The sequence below is a fragment of the Jaculus jaculus genome, chromosome 2 (genome assembly GCF_020740685.1).
Source record: "Jaculus jaculus isolate mJacJac1 chromosome 2, mJacJac1.mat.Y.cur, whole genome shotgun sequence".
NCBI classification, from domain to species: Eukaryota; Metazoa; Chordata; class Mammalia; order Rodentia; family Dipodidae; genus Jaculus; species Jaculus jaculus.
This window is the reverse complement of record NC_059103.1, coordinates 82,131,618-82,156,573: the sequence shown is the minus strand read 5'-3', so window position 1 is coordinate 82,156,573 and position 24,956 is coordinate 82,131,618. Positions and strand designations below refer to the sequence as shown.

The 24,956-nt window shown below is 38.1% G+C and overlaps 1 protein-coding gene and 1 non-coding gene across 2 annotated transcripts in view; one reads left to right on the top strand and one right to left on the bottom strand.

The window, feature by feature from the left end:
* Tnip3 (TNFAIP3 interacting protein 3) overlaps positions 1 to 24,956 on the bottom strand; it is an 88,549-nt gene that overhangs the window by 49,022 nt on the left and 14,571 nt on the right. The window contains exons 4-5 of the mRNA XM_045143520.1: positions 5,301 to 5,405; positions 5,122 to 5,186 (exon numbers count right to left, since the gene is read on the bottom strand). Of these exons, the coding sequence (XP_044999455.1) occupies positions 5,122 to 5,186; positions 5,301 to 5,405 (170 nt within the window). The remainder of the gene's footprint in view (positions 1 to 5,121; positions 5,187 to 5,300; positions 5,406 to 24,956) is intronic.
* Positions 7,858 to 7,964, top strand: LOC123459007. Its single transcript, XR_006635939.1, has one exon. It is a non-coding gene; the product is annotated as a U6 spliceosomal RNA (small nuclear RNA).

Below are 24,956 nucleotides of genomic sequence, written 5' to 3'. Positions count from 1 at the left end.
AATGGCTTCTCAATTATTTTTTTCTGTATTTCTTTAATATACCTGAGAACAAATTCCTAAGCAATAATCCACTACCAGATGAAAATATTCTTTTATAGCTAAAGAATATCTGGAAACTCTCATTAGGTAACTCTAATCTTAATGCTTCTCTGAGTGAATTATGCTGTCATGTGAGCCATGATGGATAAAACTGAAAGATTAACAATAACTTTAAATGAATGTCCTTACCTCAAAAAAAAAAAAGACCATAATTCTTTCCCAATGTGCAATGTCATCACAAAGGGAGGATTCTGTCATTGAAAATGAAACTGAAGAAAAAATATCACATTTCTTTCTTGCCTTAAAAAAGTAGCCCTTTGTATTGAGGAGCTCTTAGAAGAGTATTTGACAAAGTTGTCTCTGAATAAAATGATAAGACTGCCCCACCCTGCACTTTCTTCATGAGAGATTCCCAGGAGCTGGCTGTGATAGCTCAGGTGCATAGTATGTGGTTGTGCTTAAAGTAATAGAACAAAAGTACATAAACTGGTCTTAAGTTGGCCAGTGAAACTTCTTTTAGTAAACTTAGGGGACTGAAAATGGAGCAGTGCTGAGGGGAGCGATGCAAAGTCTGGGCAGACTGAGCTCAGAATGTGTCCTTTGAAGAGGTAGTCTCTTCCTTCTGTAGTTCTGTGAGCTACCTACCTCATATCTTCATAATGAATTAACTCCTGTTCTTATTTATAAAGCCTACTATGCTTGGCTTTTGTTATTTGCAATAAAACCCATAAATAACTTGATTTTCATATTTTTATTTAATGATTCTTGCAGGCTGTGAAATGTCTGTGCCTTGTGCTCCACGCACAGTCCTACTGCAAATGCCATCTGCTGGTTATAACATGTCTTCCATGTCATAAATGCTAAGCATGCACAGCATGAAGCCTGGATCTGTTTTCTATGCTTCCCATAATCCTCTAAGGAGAGTCAGGCATTCCTTGTGAGGATTTTGTCATTATGACAAAACGGCTGAGAGGAATAATTTAAAGAGAAGAAGGATTTATTTTGCATCTCAGAGAAAGGTGAGGTAAGGCAGAATAACATGGCTCTAGAAGAGGGCCTCGCTTGTGTCCAGCAAGCTGAGGAAGAATGCCTGTGAGCACTCTCTCTCCCACTTCCTTTTTCTAGTCCACCTGGGTCATAGCCTATTGGATGGGGCCACCCTCTGCAGACTTTACCCCGCTTGGCTAATCTTTCCTGGAAATGGCCTCATAGACTGGTGTAGATTGTGCTCTGCTGGTTTCCTAGGTGCCTTTGAATCTAGTCAAATTGAAAATGAAGAATACCATCATAGTAACTGGCCTGCAACCTTCAGGTTAATGTGGTTCCTAAGAAGCACTAGAATTGGACTAAAGATTAATCCACTGAGTGAGCTCTCTGAGCTGCTCTGAACCAGATCTACCTGTCCATGGGTCACAACACTTTCTGGCACTACAACTTTTGGTGGCAAACCTCTTACTAAGCATTTTAGACCACAGACAGGGTCACTTTGAGATGACCAACCATGACTGCCAAGTTGTGAAGTGACCTGGTTTCCTGGCTGTTTCTCTGGCTTTGTGTTCTACTCTCTTTTTAAATGCTGTGTTCTACTCTCTCCGTTAATGTTTGCTCTCATCACAGTCTTTGGAAAATGCCAAGCCCAATTCCCTGTCTAGGACCTTGGCCATGTCTGCTATCTCTCAATATCTTTTTTATTATTAATTAATTTTTTGTCTGTCTCCACATTTTAAAATAAAACTGGCATAAAATGGAAAAGTGCCATCTTTAACCTCGTTGAATTTTAAATGTCATTTTGACACAAAAATTTATATACACGACACAGCTATACAACCTTTTTTCAACTGGACAGCAAGTGTCAAAAAGTGAATGTATAGGGTAAAACAACATTGGTTAGGAAAAGAGAATTGTATGAATAACTGGTAATCTGACACAATGTCTTATTGCAATTTAAAACAAAATGTCCATTTTCAGTTGATTCAGGTTTGTTTTCATGCTATTTTATCCCTCTTGATAGAAAACAGTCAGACTTTCAGAATCTGCTTGTGCTGGCCTTCATTCAAAAGCACATTCTGGCAAAGGAGTCAAATTACTTTACAAAGATTATAGTATATATTACTTCTTCCCACCTCACAGGACCCACTTTCCCTGGACAGTCTCCTCAGTGGGGTTATTGATATTGAATGTCCATTAATTAAGTCCTCAGTCAATCTCTGTTGGGGGACTGTGCCAGGGCTCTTACAATTTTCCTATCCCCTCATCCACAGTATGCTCTTCCCACCTCTAGTGGTCCTGGCTCCATGTCCCTTTATCAGGGAGGACACTGCTGGATGGCCTGATGAACTAATTTTCTCAACCCCATCACTACTGTTTCTTAATTCTGTTTTATTTTATTTTTAATTTTTTTTTATAACAAAACTCAAACTCTGACTGGGCATGGTGGCACACAACTTTAATCCCGGCATTTAGGCAGCATAGATAGGAGGATCACTGTGAGGTCAAGGCCAACCTGTGGCTATAGAGTGAGTTCAGGTCAGCCTGGGCTAGAGTGAGATCCTATCTTGAAAAAAACAAAACAAACAAACAAAAGGGATGAATTTTTCATTATTTTAATGTTTAAATTCATTCTCTCTTTCCATCCCTCCCTTATATGTCTTTATGTATCCCATGAAAGGATTGTTTTTAATTCATTGTTCTGTCTTCCTAACATATGGTAATACCTCCACAAACATTTGTAATTGAATAGAATAATCCCATGGTGAAGTTTAACCCAAAACACCTGCTAACTCAAATTCATTAAATTAGCTATTATCTAAAACATATGCAAATAACCTCAAGCTCATAGTTCAAAAAAATAATCACATGCAGTGACTGAAATCATTTCAACTTGAGTAGTAAATATGCACGCTGACCAATTCCCTTCTGTTTTCATTTGAACAAGGTGGTAGATGTTCTGCTACATAGCTAGGTCCTAATTCATCTATGTCAAGCATGGTTCAACACATGTTTGACAGGCTTATAACCAAGAGACACTTTCATAGGATCAATGGCTTACTGGAATTGCTGCAGAGGGAGGCTCAGATTGGTGACCATAGCATCACTGACTTGGGCCACTATAGGAAGAAGAGAAGTGATAGAAGAAGAAAAACAAAAAACATGGTGGTGGAGAATCTCAAAGTAGGTGTCTCCACAACAGCCAGAGAGTAGTTGTTAGTACCTGTGTCAGGGATTTATCTTCCACAACAAGAAATGCAGTTGGGGGTTGAATAAACATGAAAAGGGTTTAGCTTTAGGTATTATACCTTAGTTAGGTAATAAACTAATCTGCTTTTCAATGTCACTGTCACTATGATGAGTATGAATGAGAAGTCATATGTAAAGCTTCACAAGTGGCACTGTGTCGAAGTAGAAAGTAACTACACTTTAAGAATTCAGCACATGGACTGGAGAGATGGCTTAGTGGTTAAGCACTTGCCTGTGAAGCTGAAGGACCCCACTTGGAGGCCCGACTCCCCAGGACCTGCGGTAGCCAGATGCACAAGGGGGCGCACGCATCTGGAATTCATTTGCAGTGGCTGGAGGCCCTGGCATGCCCCTTCTCTCTCCCTCTCTCTATCTGCCTCTTTCTCTCTCTGTCTGTAGCTCTCAAATAAATTAAAAAAAAAAAAAAGAATTGAGCCCAGTGGACCTTAGTGTAAGTCCCTCTGTGAACCCTATTTAGCTTGTGTTGCAGTAAAGCTGGCTCACTCTAGCATGCATCCAGAGCCAGCAAAACCAATAGCCAGAACTCAAACTGTCTCTGAACATACCTTAGAGCTGGACTTCAGGCCCAACAGAAGCATCCTCTGACAGGTCTTTTCCTGATGGAGACTAAAGTTGTAAGCTTAATCAAACTACCTCAGTCTGTGGGGGGCATCCATTTACATTCAGAGCACTACAGCTTGGTTTACAACAATAAGAAGATAATGCAACATTGTTAAGTTGTCTGGAGCAATGACATGTACAGAGCTAAGTTATACTGTAGGTGTTCAATATTTGATATTATTCTAAAGGCTTTGAGTAGTTACCAAACATCTAAAAATGAATTTGGAAAGCAGGATCCAGAAATTTAGTATATTGCTGAAAAGACAAAAAAAAAAAAACCTTTTAAAAGCACAAAAATAATTTTGTTTATGAGACAATAGCATGTTTATTCATGCTTTGGATAGAAGATACCAATGTCATTAGCATTGGCTTTATAACAACATTGTGAATAGATTATCCTCTAGTTAGTATAAGAAATTAGTGAATGAAAATATGTTTAAATTTTCTTTAATGAGCACATTTCATTGTGTTTCATGAATTTCAGTTTTCCAAAGAAGTATTTCACAAGAGAAAATAGTATTCATGCAGGCTTATTTCTTCCTGTAACGTTCACCATTCTGACAATTGAGTGACAGAAGTAATTAAACTTAGTACACTTTTATTTTTTATTTTTAGATCACTAAATAATTGTATTTAACATAGCTATATCCTTAATATAACACAATGAGGGAGACTTTCTTTAAAGTAAAATATAGAGAGAAGAAATGAAAACATCCTACCTAACTGTTGAGCACAAACAGAACAAACCCTGCATGATCCTTGCCTTGTTTTCACTGGGTAAACACTGTCCTCAACTCATGAGTTGAATAAGGAATTGGGCATACATTAATTTTAGGTTTGCATCTGCATCACATTAACACTTTTAATTTTTTGTATATTGTATATTAGTAACAGTGGATATCAGTATCTTAAGGCCATTGTATTCCTACATGACCTTGGTGATGTATGATAAGCACATACTTCAAAACCAGAAGATTTGATTTTATTATTACATGATAGGGTTTAATTAGTATTGGTAACTAATGTTAATTCCTATAGGAAATAATTACACTAAAAAATAAACCAGATGACCACAGTCTTGGTCATAATGTGACGACCATTTGATTCATCTCCTGTGTTGAGATGACAGAAATGAGACTTAGGGTGTGAGGACAGACAGCAAGAGTGTTAGTTCTTTTCCTTCCCTTCTCCCCCCTCTCTACCTCTGATGTTCACATTTCCAACCCACTCACGGCCAAAGTCATGTTTTCTGCTTTCATCCTAAAAGCTGTGTTTTTAAAGCAAGGATTCTGTAAAACAAAGCATAATTTCAAATATGAGACCAGGGACAATTGGTAGTAGGTTCTTCTATACTGGGAATGGAAATGTTTCCAGATGTCCCAAGACCAGGGCTTGTAACTAACCTTGGGCGATCCAGAATGAGAAGAGCCCTCTACAAGTGTCTCACCAAGCCTCAGGTGCTGCTTCTCCTTGGTGCTAGTATGGCTAGGACTTAAGGATGCTCCTGGCTGTTTGGAGGAGAAACAAATTACTCAATAATGGAGTTTTGTGTGATGTTTTAGATTATTGGTTCCAGATGTGTTAATGAGCTTACTAATTGGAAACATTAACAGATGTGGCTTGAGGAGGTAGAAGAAGCAGAGTTTGCTCAGAGGATTTTTAAAGTAACATTAACCTTGGGCAAAAAGAAATATTTTTAAGGCTTAGTCCAAAACAATGTGGTCTAATGATTAAAATGTATGTTTAAAAATCATATTTACAGTGATGGAGAGATAAATCAGGGTTTTAGGTGCTTGCCTGCTAAGCCTAATGACCCTGGCTCAAGTCCTTGATGCCCAGTAAAACCAGATGCACAAAGTGACACGTGCATCTAGAGTTTGTTTCAGTGGCTACAGACCCAGGCTGTTCATTCTCCTTCTCCCTTTCTCCCTCTCTCTCTCTCTCTCTTTCCCTTTTTCTCTTTCTCTCCCCCTCCCTTTCTCTGAAATAAATAAAAGCTTTTAAAAATGATATTTACATGTCAGATGAGAAAAGCAGGAAGATGGGGGAGATTTCATATATGTATGGACCTTGTTATTTTCCCTCGTTTTCGGCTTAATCCCAGTTTATTTCCTTTTAGAAAGGATGGACTGTAATGTGGGTCTAGAAGCATCAGGAAGAAAGCCAAATGGGAGCTGCCGCAAAGTGGCTGCCTGTGTGTTCATTTCTCCTGCACTGATTTAAGGCTGCCTCTAGAGGGCGCGATGCATTCAGCTCAGGTAGAAAATTGTCACAGTGGCTCACACTGCTCCTGAATGTTTTCACTTGAAATTTGGACTTCAGAGGTATCCGGCAGGAGGGAGGGGGGAAAAAAAGAGGGAGGATAGAATGTGTAGTGTACATGTGAGTAATAATTGTAGATCATATAATTTAGAATGTATATATATATATATATATGTGTGTGTGTGTGTGTGTGTGTGTGTGTGTGTGTGTGTGTGTGTATTTCCAAAATGTAGTTTCATGATTAAGCAATTCCTCCTAGTGCAGAGGCCATGCTAATAACCCTGGCTGCTCTGTGTCACTGTAGGTGTATCACCAAAGAAAGCACATCATTTTTTTTAATACTTTTTAATCACAATCATTGTCAAATATTTTCAGTAACAGAATTATAAGTAATCACTTTGTTTCCAGCTGCATGATCCACGTTTTTCAGAAATTGTTCCCATTGAATATGCAGTCATTCTTCAAAAACAATAGCTGGTCATGATCTGCCTAGTGTATTTTGAATTAACACAACCAATGGGACACATTTGACAGAAAGCGAATAGCTTTTTGTCACCTTGATGGAATAAGTTGGAACATGCTCTCAAAGGTGAGGAAAAAGATTAAATGTAATATTTAGCAAATTTTATTCAAAAATTATTATCCATGTTCATTCCTTTGATATGTTCATATAAGCGTGAAATTTATGAACTTGGAATTTCATTTAGTGCCCAAACAGGAAGTATGTCAAGAACTGATTAAGTATGGTACACTTTCACCATCCAAATCAATAATGATAAAAATAAATTATAGGATTGGATATATCACTTAGGGGCAGAATGCTTCTTAATGTATACACAAAATCATGGACTCAATCCACAGCATTGTAAAAATCATAATTCACTAAATAACTATCAAATACATAAAGAAATATTAATCCTTATACAGATAAGAATTCAAATGTAGCAGGCCTGGAGAAGTGGCTTAGCCTAATGATCCAGGTTCAATATCCCAGTACCCATATAACACCATATGCACAAAATGGTGCATTATGTCTGGAGTTCATTTGCAGAGGAAGGTGGCCCTGGAACACCCATTTTCTCTCTCTCTCTCTTTCTCTTTGTCTCTCACCTACCTCTCTCTGCTTGCAAATAAATAAGTAAAATAAATAAACATAAAAGCAAATAAGGGCTGGAGAGATGGTTTGGCAGTTAAGGCACTTGCCTACAAAGTCAAACGACCCTGGTTCAATTCCCCAGTATGCATGTAAAGCCAGGTGCACAAGGTGGCACTTGAGTCTGGAGTTCATTTCCAGTGGCTGGAAGCTCTGGCACATCTATTCTCTCTATCTGTCTATCTATCTGTCATCTATCTATCTATATATCTCTGCCCCCTGCTCTTAAAATATTTTTTAAAAAGCAAATCAAGATAAGGTGAGCTTGTCTTTACAATGGAATGTTTACCAATAAATATGGAGGAAATTTTTAGAAAAAATGCTATTTGGAAACCGTAATAGAAATTATTTAAAGTAGAAGCCAGGCATGATGGTCATGCCTTTAGTCCTAGCAGTTGGGAGTCAAATTAGAAATGGATGCTAAAATTTGTGGTTAAATTTTGATAAGAAATGAAATGTTTATATAATTTAATAGCATCCCCACTCAAATACTTAGTTAGCATTAAAGGAAATGCACAAAAGACAATGCAAAAGAGCAACTTTACATGCTTGCTTCGGCAGCACATGTACTAAAATTGGAAGGATACAGAGAAGATTATCATGGCCCCTGCATCAGGATGACATGAAAATTCATGAAGCATTCCATATTAAAGAAAAGCAGAACAACTTTACATTAGACAGCCTTGGCAAATACCACCAAAATAGTGAACATTAAACTAGCCTGAAAAGTCCAAACTATAACCATATGATAGAGTATATGTCAAGGGGCCGGGGAGATGGCTCAGCAGTTAAATATGTTTGCTAGCAAATCCTGCTGGCAGGGGTTCAGTTCTCTTGCCACTTCTGTACAGCCACATGCAAAAGGTGGCACAAATTACTAGTCTTCATTTGCAGTGGCAAGAAACTCTGGTTAGCACACACATGTGCATGCACACCCACTCCCCCCCCACAAATACATGGAAATTTTAAATAAATTTAAAAACCACAGTTTCAGCGACTGGGGAGATGACTCAGTGAATAAAGGTGCTTGCTTGCAAAACTGCTGGCCTGAGTTTCATTCTCTAGCACTCATGCTGCGAAGTGGTACATACATATATAATCATAACACTCCTGTGGCAATGAGAGGCAGAGCCAACAGAATCCAGAAGCTAGCAGGTCAGCTAGACTGGCACATATATAACTGCAAAATACAAGGGATCTATCACAAGGAAAACTGAAGGAGAGACCAAACACCCCAAGGTTGTCCTCAGACATCCACATGTGTGCCATCACAGACACACACACAATAATAATGATGATGATAATAACAATAATAATAAATATTTTTACACCTGTTGTATTTCTGCTAAAATGCAAAACCCGAATATAATTATAAGGACGCATAAGGGGCTGCAGGGATAGATTAGCAGTTAAGGGGCTTGCTTACAAAGTCAAAGGACACAGCTTTGATTCCCCAGGACCCACATAAGCACAAGGTAGCACATGTGTGTGGAGTTTGAGGCCCTGGCATGTTTGCAGTGGCTGGAGGCCCTGTCATGCCCATTATCTCTCCCTCTCTCTCTGTCTCTCTCTCTCAATTTCTCTCTGCCAAATAAATAAAATAAATCAAAATAAAATATTAAAAAAGAACACATTAGTAAAAGCAAATTTAGAGACATCCTACAGGTTATTGGTAGCTATCTTCTAGTATATCAGGTCATGAATGTCGAGAGAAGATAAAGGCTATCACATATTACAAGAGACTAAGAGCCATGAAAGTCAATGTAAAGCATGAGCCTGGACTGACTCCTTTCCTCTAACTTCATTGGAATGAAAGAGTAACAGGGTAATTGGCAAAACTTGAATGGGGTACTACTGTGTCAAGGTTCATTATCTAATTTGATTGTTCCTTTTTGGACATAAGATGGCTCTTGTTTATAGAAATTGCCCACAAAATCATCACTAGTAACTTATTTCCAAATGGCTGAGCAAACACTTCTTTATAAGCTTCTTTGAAAAATTCTGTTAAAGTGAAGACATTTTAAAAGTGAAAGTAAAAATATTATGCTTAAAATATAAACCTTAAAAAATAAAGTCCAATTTAATACTTAAATCATATTAGGCTCAATACAAAAATGATTTTATAAGAATTAAGTTGTCATCTCATGCAGCAAAAATTAAGATGCAGGCTGATGAATCTTCCTTGGGAATTTGTGAAATTGGTGCAAACAAAACAAGATTTAAAAGTTTTATTTTTCTAAACAGATGTGAAGGGAGAGAGCATTTTTGTGAACTAAATTATTTTGTTGGTCTCTGGTGCACCAAAAAATTCCCCAAATAAGCAAATATTCCCTAAAATAGTTAGAATAGTTAAATACACAACATAAGCAAGCATACCCAAACCTTGAGTGTTCTCATCTGTATCTGTTCAATACAAGCATTACACCGCCCTGGGGACTTCTCATAAGAAGCAGAGACTTGTGGAACTCTTTATATAATGAAAATGTACTCATGGAAATATGGATCAGTGTTTACATTCATGAACCAAAAAGGTGCAGATATTTTATCTTTCTTATTTAATTAAGAAAATATTACTTTAAGTCATCTTTGTGTGAGGCCTACTAACCTTCAAGATCAATTGTCTGTACCTTTATAATTTAAAATAAGGTCCTCGATAAAATAAATGTCCTACTGATGTAATAGTGGCACATAAGTTACTGGGATAGCCAATTGTTCTCTGATTGGCTTTGAGGCTAACTTCATGGGAGAAAATTCATGCCTGGTACTGAAAACCAGATCCTAAGATTTGGAAGCTCATAAGTCCTAGTCAGGGGAGGTGTCACCATTATTAGGCTAAATAGATACATTGTTCCCATCAAACTGTTTTCTAATTTTTTAAAGATTTTTTTGGTTTTATTTTTATTTATTTATTTGAAAGTGACAGACAGAGAAAGAAGGAGAGAGAGAGGGAATGGGGGTGTCAGGGCCTCTGGCCTCTGCAAATGAATTCCAGATGTGTGCACCCCCTTGTGCTTCTGGCTAATGTGGGTCCTGGTGAATCGAGCCTTGAACTGGGGTCCTTAGGCTTCACAGGCAAGTGCTTAAACACCAAGCCATTTCTCCAGCCCTGTTTTCTAATTTTTTATGTTTGTACCCCTAGATTCATGCTGTTCTCACTATTGGTTAGAGAAACTTATTTTTGCAGATGGCAATGACAACTGGGGAGACCCAGGACTTGTCCTGGTGATGAGAAGGGAGACCTGAGTTTTCAGCTTTAGATAACACATCTGTTTTTATTATTTTTTTAGATGACACATCTTTATCATACCTGCTATGACTCTGGGAACATTGTAGAGGAGGTGGCCAAAAGATTATTAGTGCTTGGGCTGGACAGATGGCTTAGAGGTTAAGGCACTTGTCTGTGAACCCTAAGGACCCAAATTTAACTCCTCAGTACCCATGTACACCAAATGCACAAAGTGGAACATGCATCTGGAATTTGTTTTCAATGATGGAGTTCCCTGATGTGCCCATTCTCTCTCTTTCTTGCTATCTTAAATAAATAAATAAATAACACTCAAAAAAAGAATATTAGTGCTCATCTCACTGCTCATCAGGAAAGCTCCTTTTTTGGCATAGCTGTGGATACTGAGAAGACTCAAAATTAATCAAAGTGATGAAACCAAAGGAACATGGTCTTAAAAGCTAGGCATGGTAGTGCACTCCTTGAAATCCAACACTTAGGAGGCAGATGTAGGAGAATCCTGTTAGTCTGAGGCCAGCCTGAGAGTACATAGTGAATTCCAGGTCAGCCTTGGTTAGAGTGAGAAGCTACCCCCTAAAATAATAACATAAATAATAATAATAATAACAACAACAACAACAAAAAGGCTCTTGAGAGCACGGCTCTACATGAGGCATCTTTTCATGCCATCAAGGCTTAGTGAACATCACAGAAGTAGCGCAGAAAGAATGTAAGAGCCTGAGGGTGGGAGGAGTCCTTTAGGGAGCACTATTCTGTGGTCTTGAAGTGACATGTGTATTCATGACCCACTACCTCCATTAAATCTGTACAATGTGGAGCCATCAACATGCTGACACAGATGATGGAGAAGAAGGAGGAAAAGGAAACATAAAAATAGAATAGAGACTACTTAGAGGGGCTTTAGTGGGATGGGAGTGAAGGAAGGGGGACAAAAGAGGTTAATTGGAGGTCTGGAGAGATGGCTTAGCAGTTGAGCGCTTCCCTGTGAAGCCTAAGGACCTCAGTTCAAGGCTCGATTCCACAGGAACTATGTTAGCCAGATGCACAAGGGGGCACACGTGTCTGGAGTTCGTTTGCAGTGGCTGGAAGCTCTGGTGCACCCACTCTCCTCTCTCTCTCTCTGCCTCTTTCTCTCTCTGTCGCTCTCAAATAAAAATAAAAACAAAAAAAAAATAAATTAAAAGGCAGGGTAATTGGAGGGGTTTACAATCAAATTATATTATGTTCATATATTAAAATTCTCAAGAAAGAAAGTGAAAAACAGAAGTGTACACAGAAGGGTTTTTATTAACTATCGTTGTTAAAAAATATTATGACGACATCAGAGAACAGTTCATGGGTTAAGTGGGTTTTTATTAAAGCATTATTTTGACATAAAAGCTGTCAAACAAATAATTTCCTATTTATTTCTTGTCGGGAGCCATAGAGCAAAAACCTCTCCATTTTGCCTGGGCCTGCTCATAAGCTGACTCCATTACTCAGAAAGCTGGCCCATCCAGCTTTCTGTTAGGTACTTCTGGAACGTCAGTCAGCCGACTGCTTACAGAATCTTACCTTTTGCAAAAGGCCAGTTTATAGTCAGGATGTTTATGGTCAGTTTGGTGCAGTCAGGATGTTAAGCCATTGAGGCAAGATTAGATGAACACCTAATTACATCCCCTCTAGGTTTCCTGACAATTCCAAAGCCCTAAATCACATCAGCCAGCATATTCTCCTCTTTTTCTTCCCCTATATAACCACTGTGTAAAAAATAAAGACTCTGAGGCCTTGACAAACATCTAGAATGGTCTCCTTGTGTTTGTTTGCCTTTTCTCATTCAGGTTAGTTTCCCCTCATGTCCTTGTTCAACTCCCCGCTGGCCGGGACAATTTCTGAATGTAGATAATGGATCATTTATTCCTACATGAAATGTCAAAACCAATTTATTTATTACAATGTATCGTACAACTGCATTCACATAGGAAGTAGCACAAGTTATAAGTACATTAACAATCAACAAATAAAAGTTATTTGGTATGAAATAATTTCTTTTTCTTCATAAGTCTTCATAGGATTCATAAAAACAACTTTAATATTTGTAAAAAAAAAAAAAAAAAAAAAAGGTATCCACACAAACTGGTAAAACCACTATGGAAATTAGTATTGAGACTACTAAAAAGAGATGCAACTAGATCTACCATTTGATCTAGCTATACCCTCCTGGGCATATATCCAAAGGACTCCACTCTTTACTACAGAAATACTTGTTCAACCAAATTTATTGCAGCTCTATTCTATAGCTAGGAACTGGAATCAGCCCAGAAGCCCATCAGCTGATGAGTGGATAATGAAGATATGGTACATATACACAACAGAAGTCTTCAAGGAGGTAAGGACAAATTAAATGATGAAATGTTCAGGAAAATGGATGGAGTTGGAAAGAAAGCATTCTAAGTGAGTTTACACAGGCACAGAAAGAAAAAAGACAAACGTCACATGTACTCTCTCATAAGAGTTCCTAACTGGGAATAATTGGAGATGACTGCAAATGACAGTTAACACCAGGAATATGGGAATAAAACTAGACTGAAACCTGCAAAGAGGAAAAATGGGATGAAGAAAGAGGAGGGGTTTCCAGACACATTGAGGGAGAGATGTTATATTGGGGATAAGAGGGAATTGGAGGGGTACACGGTGGAGAGGGTGAGTATGGGTGAGGAAGTGGATAGGGAATTACACAAAAATTATGATAGCATTAAGAATAAGTTCCATGGAAATCCTCATTCTGACTTCCATTCTATAAAATATAACCACCAATTAAGGGAGAGGGGAGTGTGTCTGGACAAAGGTGGAAAAAGCTTAATCTAATGGCCAGCAACTCAGACTGGTAAATCCAAGGCCCGGAACTGGATTACCACCCACAATGAGCTGTTGGCCAGGGAGACCCATGAGGTCCCCAAAACAATGTAGCCCATTGCTAAAACACTTGATTACCTGCTCGAGCTAAAAAGGTAAGATCCTATTGCTAAAGACACCACAGACTGTGGAACTGAAAGGGCAACTGGCTTCCTCCTGATTAGTTCTCTTCATGCTAGAAAGCCCCGTTGAAGCTGCGAAAAGGCAATAGTCACCAACAGAAAGAATAAGTAGGGGACTCTGCAGACTATGAAATCAACCAATAGGAAAAGATGTACATACTTGTGCAATAGTGGCACACAGCCTCTGTGGATAACCAACAGTTCTCTGATTGGATACAAGGCTTGTTCAATAGGAAAGAACTCATATCTTATACTGGAAGCCGATTTAGAATCCCATGGTCAGTAAAGAATAGGCTGGTACACCAAAAAATCTCCTGAAAAACTTTGCATATCCTCTTTAACACAAACTGCTCTTAGACTTCATTGGAGAATCTGTATTATTTTAGAGATGGCAGAGAAAATGGAGGAGAGTCTAGATCCATCCATCAGGCAAGAATATAGCTGACTACCTTCCATGATACATTTCACCTCTACCACATATATCAGGGCCCAGGAGAAATTAAAGAGGAGGAAAAAACATGAATAATGATCTTACTGCTAGCCTGACAACTAGCTCTGGGTTGATGGTGACAAACACTTACGAAAGCAGAAAATCTAGAGACTACAAATAACATTAAATCAGACTGCCAACAGGCCTACCTTGGTTCAGGGAATATTGTCAAAGAGGGGGCAGAGGGACTGTCAGAGCCATAGAGTGGGTGGGAATACCCTGAGGCTTGGTCCCCCACTACCCTGTAGGACTGACTGAGGCCCTGATGTCTCCACAGTTATTACATAAGCCCACTAAGGAAGGCCCCCAGAGTAGTAGGAGTTGGGACAAGGGAATAATAGTACATAACCTGACTGTTAAAATATATACAAAATAAAAATTTAAAAAATGGTAGATACATAAAGACTGGAAGAAAATTTTGTAAACTTGAGTAAATTAGAATATTTTGAAGTAACAAGAAGTTTCACATATAAGTGATATTCCAAAGATAATGTACTCAGGTAGGACCAGAGGCTTTGTGATATAGCTTCATCGTAGAGAGCTTGCCTGCCATGTGCAAGGCCCTATATTCCACATTCATACTGTTAAGCCAAGCAAAATCACAAATAACTCAACAGGGGACCCATATGGCCTCTGGATATAGGAACTGTTGCTCTAACCTTTAAAAATCCTTTATTTTATTTTATTTTATTTTATTTTATTTTATTTTATTTTATTTTATTTTATTTTATTTTATTTTATTTTATTTTATTTTATTTTATTTTATTTTATTTTATTTGAGAGAGATAGGGAGAAAGGCAGATAGAGAGAGAGAGTGAGAGAGACAATGGGTGAACCAGGGCCTTCAGCTACTGCAAACAAATTTCAGATGCATGTGCCACCTTGCTCCTCTGGCTTTGTAGGCAAGCACCTTAACTAAGCTAAACCATTTCTCCCGATCCCTGCCTCTCTAATCTTGTGGCTGCAATTGAAAGATTGAGTCACCTGTGCATGGTGAGTTCTTAACCAGTACGTTCCATGCAGAAATAAATGATTCATTCTCTCTCTACAGAAATAAATACACAAAGTCCTCATATTTTGTTTTTATAGATATTGTATATGAAAATAATGATATGTTAAAATCTATTTTAAACCTGTGTGAGTAGATAGATGGTGATGAAGAATTAGGAAAGATTATCTCATGATGATAATAGGGAAATGGGGACTGAAGGTGTTGTTCTTGAAGATGAAGACACCCAAAGAAGACAGTAAAAGCCCTTAACAAAGAGCAGTGGAATCCAGTTTTAGAGATCCACCACACTAGAAAATATAGTAAGCTGTGAAAAGAAAAGGTGCAAGGAAAATTGTTGCTGGGCTGAATACATAGGATCCACTCATTAAGGTTACAAGCAAAAGCAACACAAGAACCTACCAGACTGGAGGTGTGCTCATGGCAGGTACGCCTTTAGCATGTGCAAGGCTTGGCATTCTTAGGTTTCATCCCTAGCATGAGAGAGGTGTGGGGGGAGCAGGAAAGAAAATTGAGTATATATGAAAATGTCTCATGTTTTTAAAAATAGATTTCAGAAAGGAAATAAAAAGTGTTGGGTAATAAACATATTTCTGAGTAAGTACAAATATTTGGTAAAATATGGGGTAAGAGAAATTTCATTAAAAAAAAATAAGTTCATAGAAAGCTAAGATAAACAGTGGCACTTTTAAGCTATTTCAAACCAAAATGCTAAAGCAAAAAGAATAAACATGGGAATAGACTGAAAAGTAGCACATGACCTTCATTGTAAGTAACAGCATTTAGAGAAATTGCCCCAGCATATGGCTTTGATTGGTGCAGCATAAACTTTCACTTATAGAAAGGCTTACATGACACTAGAAGTGGACTGATCTCAACACTGTACACTAGGTTTTTCTTTTTTTTTAAGCTTAGACTTTCTCATTTATGCTACAAACAACCACTCAACACTGATTATAAGCAGAGGCTTTCCATGCTGGTAAGGATATTACATTAATGAACAACACAGGAAAAATATCAAAAAATTCTCAGGTTTTATTATTAAAAATATCAAAAACCTGCATGTTTTAAAAAATATGTTATTTATTTATTCGCAAGCAGAGAGAGAAAAGAGAAAGACAGAGAGAATGGGCACGCCAGGGCCTCAAGCCACTGCAAATGAATTTGAGATGTTTGTGCCATTTTGTGCAACTGTGTTTATGTGGGTACTGAGGAATTGAACATGGGGTGTTAGGCTTCACAGGCAAACGCCTTAGCTACCGAGCCATCTCGACAGCCCCAAATGCTTGAACCATTTTCTCATTTCCAAACAAGCCTACAGCAAATCTGTGGTCAGGTTCCTTCAGAAGCATAGCTTGGAAGGTCGATAAGGCCAAGGAAACAAACAAGAAGACTGATGGAATTGAAATTTTAAAAAATGTCAAATCTATTAGGAAAACATAAATAGATCCAAAGATAGTGCTAAGAAAAGTCACGAAATAAGAAAGACTACTTGCAAAAATGGCTATGGCCTGTGGAGCATGAAAATGCCGTTAAGGTATTTAAATTTTCTAAAGAAATGTGAAGAACGTGGAGGGTAACAAAAAAAGAGATGTGTGTTTAATACGTAAACCTTTTGAAGAGGACTTTTGGATTAGGAATTGATCTTATTTGATGGCAAGAGGTGCAAAGTTGCCAAAATAATAAAAATAAAATAAGTTCAGTTAAATTCTTAAATAAACAGACAAAAACCAGAAGCACATATCAGGCCCAAGAGGAGGTAAGCACCTATAATAATCTCAGCACTCCAAGAGCTGAGGCAGGAGGATCAGGAGTTTGAGATAGGTCAGCCTATCACAAAAGGAAAAAAGAAAACACCAAGAATTCAAGAGAGAAAAGAAAAGCTGTCAGAGCCCCTAGAGGTGGGTGGTAACAGGAGCTCAAATATCCATAAAGGATGACTGTGAGAGCTTGCAAAAGCTTCATCAGTATTCCTATCTATAGGGTGCTGAGCTTAAAGGTATAGCTAGAAAGCTGATTGTGACAAAGACAGTGGTTTAGATCTGAGTCAAAGACTCAGCATGGGGCCTGTAAGACCTGTAAGAAAAGAACTTGCTGCTCTTGAAGTTTGGCAGTATCCTTGGCTAGCTAAAGCAGAAACACAGGAAAGAGTGACTCTGAAGGGCCTGAGTTAGCAGGGGTCAATGTTGGAAGGGGAGGTAGCACTGGGAACCACTGATTAAAGATTTTTAACTGGTGACAAGCTAAGGTTGTGAGATTAAATGCACTGAACTGATTTTTATCTCCCCCAAGACCCCACACTTAAAGGGAACTGATTGTGTATGCCAAGCTGAAACAGCTAGAGAAGACCGTCCCAGGGAAGAGAAAGCTGGGCATGTTGTACACCTTGGCCCGTAATTGTGAGGCAAAGCACCCCTTTGGTACTCTAGGATTAAAAATATAAAAGCAGCAGCAAAGTAAGCTATTAAGCTCTATGGTGACCCCAGAGAAGGTGTTTTGTCAGAGTGGCTAATGGCCAATCATCAGCTCACGGAGGAGCACCTGGGGTGATGGCTGGAATTCTGTCCATTACACTTACTAAGCCCAGAAACCTGAAAAGACACTGGGCAGGCCTTGGAGGAAATGTGCCTCTGTCGGTAAACAGTGCCCAGGGACCTGTGGACCCTCTCAAGAACCACTGTCAAAGGTACAGCCCTTATCTGGCTATGTTGGTGTTAGCATTTGACATCTCTCTTCTATGTTAAAATGATGGGCCGCTTTTCACTTGGTTCCTTTGCTGCCCCCCAAAGGACAGAGACCTCCTAATGAGCTACTACTTGCCTGTGTCCTGCCCCCAAACTGGTAATACCAATCACACAAGAGGGTGCTGAGGCATGGGCTAGCTGAGAAAACTGCGGAAGATACTTTGCAAACAAGATGTTACAAAAAGCCAAAAATCAAAATTTCTCTTCTGCACAACCTTAAATTGAGAAATAGCAACAGTACAGGGATTCTGAAAAGCTTTACATCAGGGCTCTCAGGAGTCTTTATTTAGACCCAGTTTCTCAAAACTGTACCTAGTCAGAACTTGTCAGGCTGAGGGGGTTTTCCACCCTTCTTTCAACCTTTTTCCTCTTTACACAGTTTTGGCAGTTGGCAGTTGCTGGGTCTCCAGCAATCTGTGGATGCATAAAGTGTCTGTAGGGGAAACATGTCCTGGTCAGCTGGCTGCTCCAGTGCCTTTGGTAACTATGAATGAAAGTATCCTTTGCCTAGCACAGAACAATCCAGTACAAAGAGAACTGTGGCTGACTCTGGCCAAAGCTATTGATTTAGTGATCAGCATGACTTGGCAGCAGTCAGGCACCAGGCACCACGGCTATTCTTTCTCAACATTTTGTTTGTTTGTGTTTAATTTTGACCCCAGGCATTTTCTTCCATCTCACCCACAGATTTCTGGCTCCCCAGCCTCACTGGTCATTTCAACCTGTTAGCTTGGGCTCTATGATAAGAACAAACTGGAAAATAACTAACCATGAATGGAACTAAGCCCAGAGGGAAGTATCGCAAACTGAAACTGGCTCTTTGGATGAGTTTAGGTAAGAGTGAAAGCAAAGGCCACTCTTTCATTAGAGACCATGAAAGTTAGTAAAAGTGGAACTCTGTATTGGGGAAAAGAGTAGGAGTTGAAGGTCAAGGGGAAATTTGTTAGCTTCAATAACTATGGCTAATTTGTGAACGGACCCTAATGATGAGGGTGGATGAGTAGGGGGCAGGAAAGGAAGTTTTGAGGTGTGAGGAAAGTCCAGAAAACATGCAAATCATATGTTCCATAAAAGTGAGCAAACGGGGTTGCCATACTGACGCTTTCTTCTGGAAGGAGCGCAGTAGGGTCACTACACAAGCCATGAAGCTGCTCCATGCAAGGTGTGTCATGGTCATGACCAGCTTCCAAGAAAGCAGCAGGTTACAGAGTGGGATGTCTGACCAGTAAGCATTGTTTCGTGTCTCAGGAGTTTAAAGTCAGTTTCTGAGCCTTGTTCTCTATGCTTCAAGGAGAGACAAGGGCAGTGGAAGGGGACTGTAATCAAAATACATTATGCACATGTGTGAAAGTTGGCAATGAAAAAATAATTTCAAAAACTCCCAAAAATATAAAGTAAAAATAATTTCAGAGAAGGAAGCATAGTAATGGTATCCATTTATTCTTATCATTAGCATCATGATTTTTGTCTTAGGCAGACTTAAAGCAAAATGCTTATATGCCCACCATTGCTTCATGCAGTGCACTTGTCTCTAGGTTACTTTTTCAATCCTGCCTTATGGAAAACCTGGGACCTGGCACCAGAAGATCTGCACTAGAGATCTGCCATTACCACTAATTGGCTGTGGTTTGGGCACATATTAATCTATATAGAATATTAATACATATACTCATTTGTTTATCTATGCAGTAGTCATATAGAAAGAACCTACTATGTCCATTAAGTTCTTGTTTTCCTTATCATATGTAAATAAAGGAGAATCACTACTGGTTCAAATCCAAAGTTGAAATCATAAAACTGTTTTTAAATGTAACATTTTATCTCCTTTTTCCTCCTCTGGGCTCCAGGTTAGTGGGGTAAGCTCAGATAACAAATGTATTGAAAACAACAGCCATATTTTATACTTATACCTCTGAAGTCCTATAAAGCAATTGTAGAAGATTTGACACCCTTTCTCCTTTGTTTCTAAATGGTATAACTATCAATTATATTATTTTATGTGATTTATATTCACATACACAACAAATATCTATTGAAGTTTTCTAGTAGTTAAAAAACTATTCTTTTAATAGAACTTTTGATAGTGTATTTATGTATGGTTTTATTGATTATCATGTGTACTAGATCAAGAATCATCCAGGAAATGAGCATGTCTATGAGGCACCATCTGGGTTAGGTTAACTGAAGCAGAAAGACACACATTAATTACGAGTAGCAGCATTGTAGGGGTAGGGATCTTGGACTGGATAAAAAGGAGAAAGCTAGCTGAGTACCAGCACTCAGCTCTCTGCTTCCTTGTACAAGGACGTTACCAGCTGCCTGAGGCTCCCGCTGCCGTGTCTTCCCTGCCACAGTGGACTGTACCTTTGAAGTGTAAGCTGAATGAAATGAGTCTTCTCATCGTATTCTGTTTCTGATCAGCTATTTTGTACCATCAATGATAAATAAGCAATATAATTACTGGTTAGTGTTTAAGGCACTTGCCAGTGAAGCCTAAGGACCCACGTTTGATTCCCCAGTACCCATGTAAGCCAAATGCACAAAGTGGAGCATGCATGTAGAGTTCATTTACAGTGGCTGGAGGCCCTTTCTCTTTCTCTCTCTCTCTCCTTCTTTCCCCATATCTATCTGCCTCTTTCTTTCCAATTAAAATTAATAAGTAAATACAAATTTTCAAAACGCTACCATACTAAAAAGCAAGCCAACATGTGGCAAACTTTTTGGTAATGTATACAATGGTACCTGCTTTTATATGAATGCTTCTATGAGAAAATTATTGAAATTTAAAACGTTGTTTTTCTGGTGAGTCATGTTCCACAACATAATGTAAATTGATTATTTAAATAAACCTATATAACAATTTAATGTTTACTCCATGTTAGAAACTCAATATGTATTACCCTATTTAATTCTAACAACTTATTTTACTTACAAGGAAAATGAAAGAAAAAACATTTCAGAGAAACTAAGTGCTTACTTAAAATATAAGTTTGAAAGTCAGGTGTGATGGCACATGCCTTTAATCCCAGCACTTGGGAGGCAGAGGTAGGAGGATCACTGTGAGTTCAAGGCCACTCTGAAACTACATAGTGAATTCCAGCTTAGCCTGAGCTAGAGCGAAACCCTATGTCAAAAAGCCAATATTTGTATGTATATTGTAAATATGTAACATATATATATATGTATATATACATACATACATATATCATATATATGTATATATCATATATGGCTAAAATTCATACAGTCTGACTCAGAAACCACATTCTTAACCCAGAATCCTGACTCTAAGTGATGTCATTGAGATAATAGATGCTCATTACAGATGAATAAATGAAGCCTAAGATTATCACCTTTGCTCAAAAGGACCACTGATGAGATTTCACCATTCTTTAATAAATGTTACTTTACAGTAAATGAGAGAAAGATCACTACTACACAAATAGCAAGTAATTCCCTGTACTCTGGAACCTTTTTATAAACAGACTTCTATTGAACCATGCTAGATAACCATATCTTTGAAATACACTATTTGTTGGAATTCTCTACGCAAAATCTTCCCAATGTATAGCCTGGACTTATAGATGTATATTAGATATCAGAAGGCATCTAACCCAGATTCCTCTATAAATTGCCTTTAACCCTTATTAATCTACAAGAAGAGAAAATAAAATCCATAATAGGTACCTGTTGGTATCTTATTGTGGGCTACCATAGATTAGCAGCCTGCATAACAGAAAATGATATGGAGGCAAAGGTGTGTCTGTATCAAGGTTCCAACAGGGAATTTTATTTGGATGCCACTTCTCATGGCTTAAGGATAGCTGCCATCTCTCTCTTAGCATGGAGAGGCAGCAAGGTCTCCATTGTCCCTTTTCACAAGGACACTAATCCACAAAAGACATGGTCACTTTGAAACATGACAACACAAGTCAGACCATAGAAACAAAGGCAGAATACTTCCAATTTCAACCCCAAACCAATGGAGGCAGGTTTGGATATGATTCCAGGAAAAGATCTACTGAAGACTGAGTTGAAAAGTGGAGCAAATCATTGCGGACAGAGGGGTGATGTGCACTGATGTACCATCCACCAGAAAACCAAAAAGACCTTAGATTTTATTAGTCAATTAACTATGTATCCCCTTTTCCTCAGATGAATTCTATGTATGGCTTTAAATGAAGTGATACTGATCATGTAGTAAATGTTACAGAACGTGAATGATGGTTATGTAGGTTCCTCATAATATCTAGTAGCTTTTGTACTTGCTTGAAAATGAAATTACAAGGTTTTATTTAAATGCACTAAGTATTTGGGAGAAAAATGGGAAAGCCAAGAAGGACCTATGCTGAGTTGGGAGATACTCAGAATGTGTCTGAGAACTGACTCTTGGGAATGTGAAGACCAAGAATGTGAACAAAGTGCAGCTGACAAAACTGTGAAGAACCTGGAACTTCCTCCTACATAAAATCCAGCCATTAGCCCATCAATGTTTCATGGATATGAGGTACAGAAAATGAGACTTCTTTGTCAGGCAAAGAACTTTATTACTTGGAACCATAGCAGTAACCAGAGGGTTAGGATTTGTTCATATGTGAGGCTCAGCCACTAGCCTGATCCTCGTATGGAGAAGAGAACTGGCCTTTGTAATAATGTGAGTTGTCTTGAAGGAGAGAAACCCTTCATGAAGAAGGATGTTTGATTTGGGGTAAAATGTCCATTCTTGCTACAAAGGGATACAATGTCTTTCAAACTAGTAAGCAATTATGCCTTCATTTCTGGAAGGATATTTTTATATCTTCTAAAGACTTTTATAAATACCTTAGAAAGATAGTTCAGAACAAGGGCAGCCAGTATCTGTGCTCAACACACACACATGCACACACACACACACACACACCCTTGTGAGAGACTCCTCAACATTCATGTGCTCTTCCATAGTGTCAGGCTTGGGAATTTGTTGGGGAGTTGGGAGGATGACAACTAGAAGGAAAAGTCACTCTGGGGAGGGTTCGTGGTGAAAGATATAAGAAAATGAGCTGTGGAACTGAATTCTAAAGGAGTAAAAGCAGAATAAATTTGTACCTAAAGAATATACCATCTATTAAGGAAAAGACATATACCTACATACACAAAGAGGGTACTCTTCAACTAAGATGCCTACTAAAATGCCCTTAGCACATCTACATAGAAATGCCAAACTCTACTACAGTAACTGACAAAATTTCAAAATTACTATAAAATGGCCAGAAACATCCATAAAAATGACAAGAGGAAAATAAAAATGAGTATAAAAAGATTTAAAATAATAAAACTATTCTCTAAGAAACCAAACATGAAGCAAAGAAAAACACAATAAAATACCCATAAACATCTTTATTTTTGGTTTTTATTTATTCATTTGAAAAAGAGAGAGAGAGAAACAGGCAGATAGAAAGATAGACTAGGCATGGCAGGGTATCCAGCTGCTGTACCTGAATTCCAAACACATGTGCCATCTTGTGCAACTGGCTTATATGGGTCTTCGGGGATTGAACCTGGATCCTTTGGCTTTGCAGGTAAGTACTTTAATCACTAACCATCTCTCCAGCCCCATAAATCATCTTTCATTGAGCACTTTTGTATATGATTAAACATATTATATCATCAAAAACCAAAAGTACAATTTTAAATAAGTTATTTACAGAAACAACAAAAATAAAAATAGGCAAATTGCATTATATGAAAATAGACATACACAGCAAAGGAAATGACTGACAGTGTAAAGGGACAATTGTATCTGGTCTAGGGCTGTGATGATGAATCTGGATTGACAACCTGATAGGACACAGAATCACCATTCCACAATTTGGGTCCCAGACTGAATAAAAAGGAGAAAGTGAGCTGAGCTGTGTACTTCCTGACTTTAGATTCCTCATGCTCTTCTCCTGCCTTTCCAAACATGATGAACTCAAAATGGCCTCAAACTGTAGCCAAAATAAACCCTTTAAAGTTGCTTTTGTTAGATAAGGTATTTTGTCACAGTGAGAAAAGTAAATAATATAGGGATTATGATCCAAAATCTATAAAAAATTCATATAAGAGCAAGAAAGTAAAGAAACCATTTAAAATATGGGCAAAATCCTGAATGTACTTCCCCAAAGAAGACCCTCAAATAGTTATCAGGTATATGATAAAATATGCTATCATAACTTACATACAACAAATGCAAATCAAAACCATAATGTGATGCCACATTACTCCAACAGAATAACTATCAACCAAAGGAAATACTTAACAAATGTTGAAAAAGATTTAAAGAAAAGAAAACCCTTATACACTGTGGGAAAAGGTATAAATTCGACAGTAATTATGAAAAATATTATGGAGGTGTCTCATAAAACTAAAAGTAGAATTAGCATAGGAATAAATAATGTTTCATTATTGAATATATATTCAAAGGAAATGAAATCAGTATGTCAAAGGGAAATTTGAATTTTCATGTTGACTATGGTAGTGATTATAGTTGCAAAAATATAGAATCAGCTTAAGTGTCCCCTAAGTGGATGGATGATGAAAATGTGGTAAGTACACACAATTAAATTCTATTCAGCCACACAAGGGCTGAAATTCTAATATATACCAACAAACATAAATTGGTTAAATGGCTATTTAATGAGCAGGATGTTCAGAGCTGTCTACAAAGCAAAGCCCAAATCTGTGGAGACCAAGAGAGGCACAACAAAACTAAATGATTCAGAAAAACTTCAAATAGAGAATCAAACTAAAGTATGCCAAATAAGTGCAAATGATAAAAAAAAATGCCAAGTTTATATTAGCAAGGCAGAGGGCATTAAATGAGACAAGTGAATTCTGTTATAGTTAGCTGGAAATATATACTTGATTATTCATCATGTCACTAATCATTAACTCAAACGTTTCAGAAAACAGGGCTGAGGAAATGGCTTAGTGATTAAGGTGTTTGCCTGCAAAGCCTAAGGACCCCAGTTTGATTCCCCAGGACCCAAGTAAGCCAGATACACAAGGGGGCACATGTTTCTGGAGTTCATTTGCAGTGGCTGGAGGCCCTGGCATGCCCATTCTCTCTTTCTCACTGCCTCTTCCTCTGTCTCTCTCTCTCTCCCAAATAAGTAAGTAAAT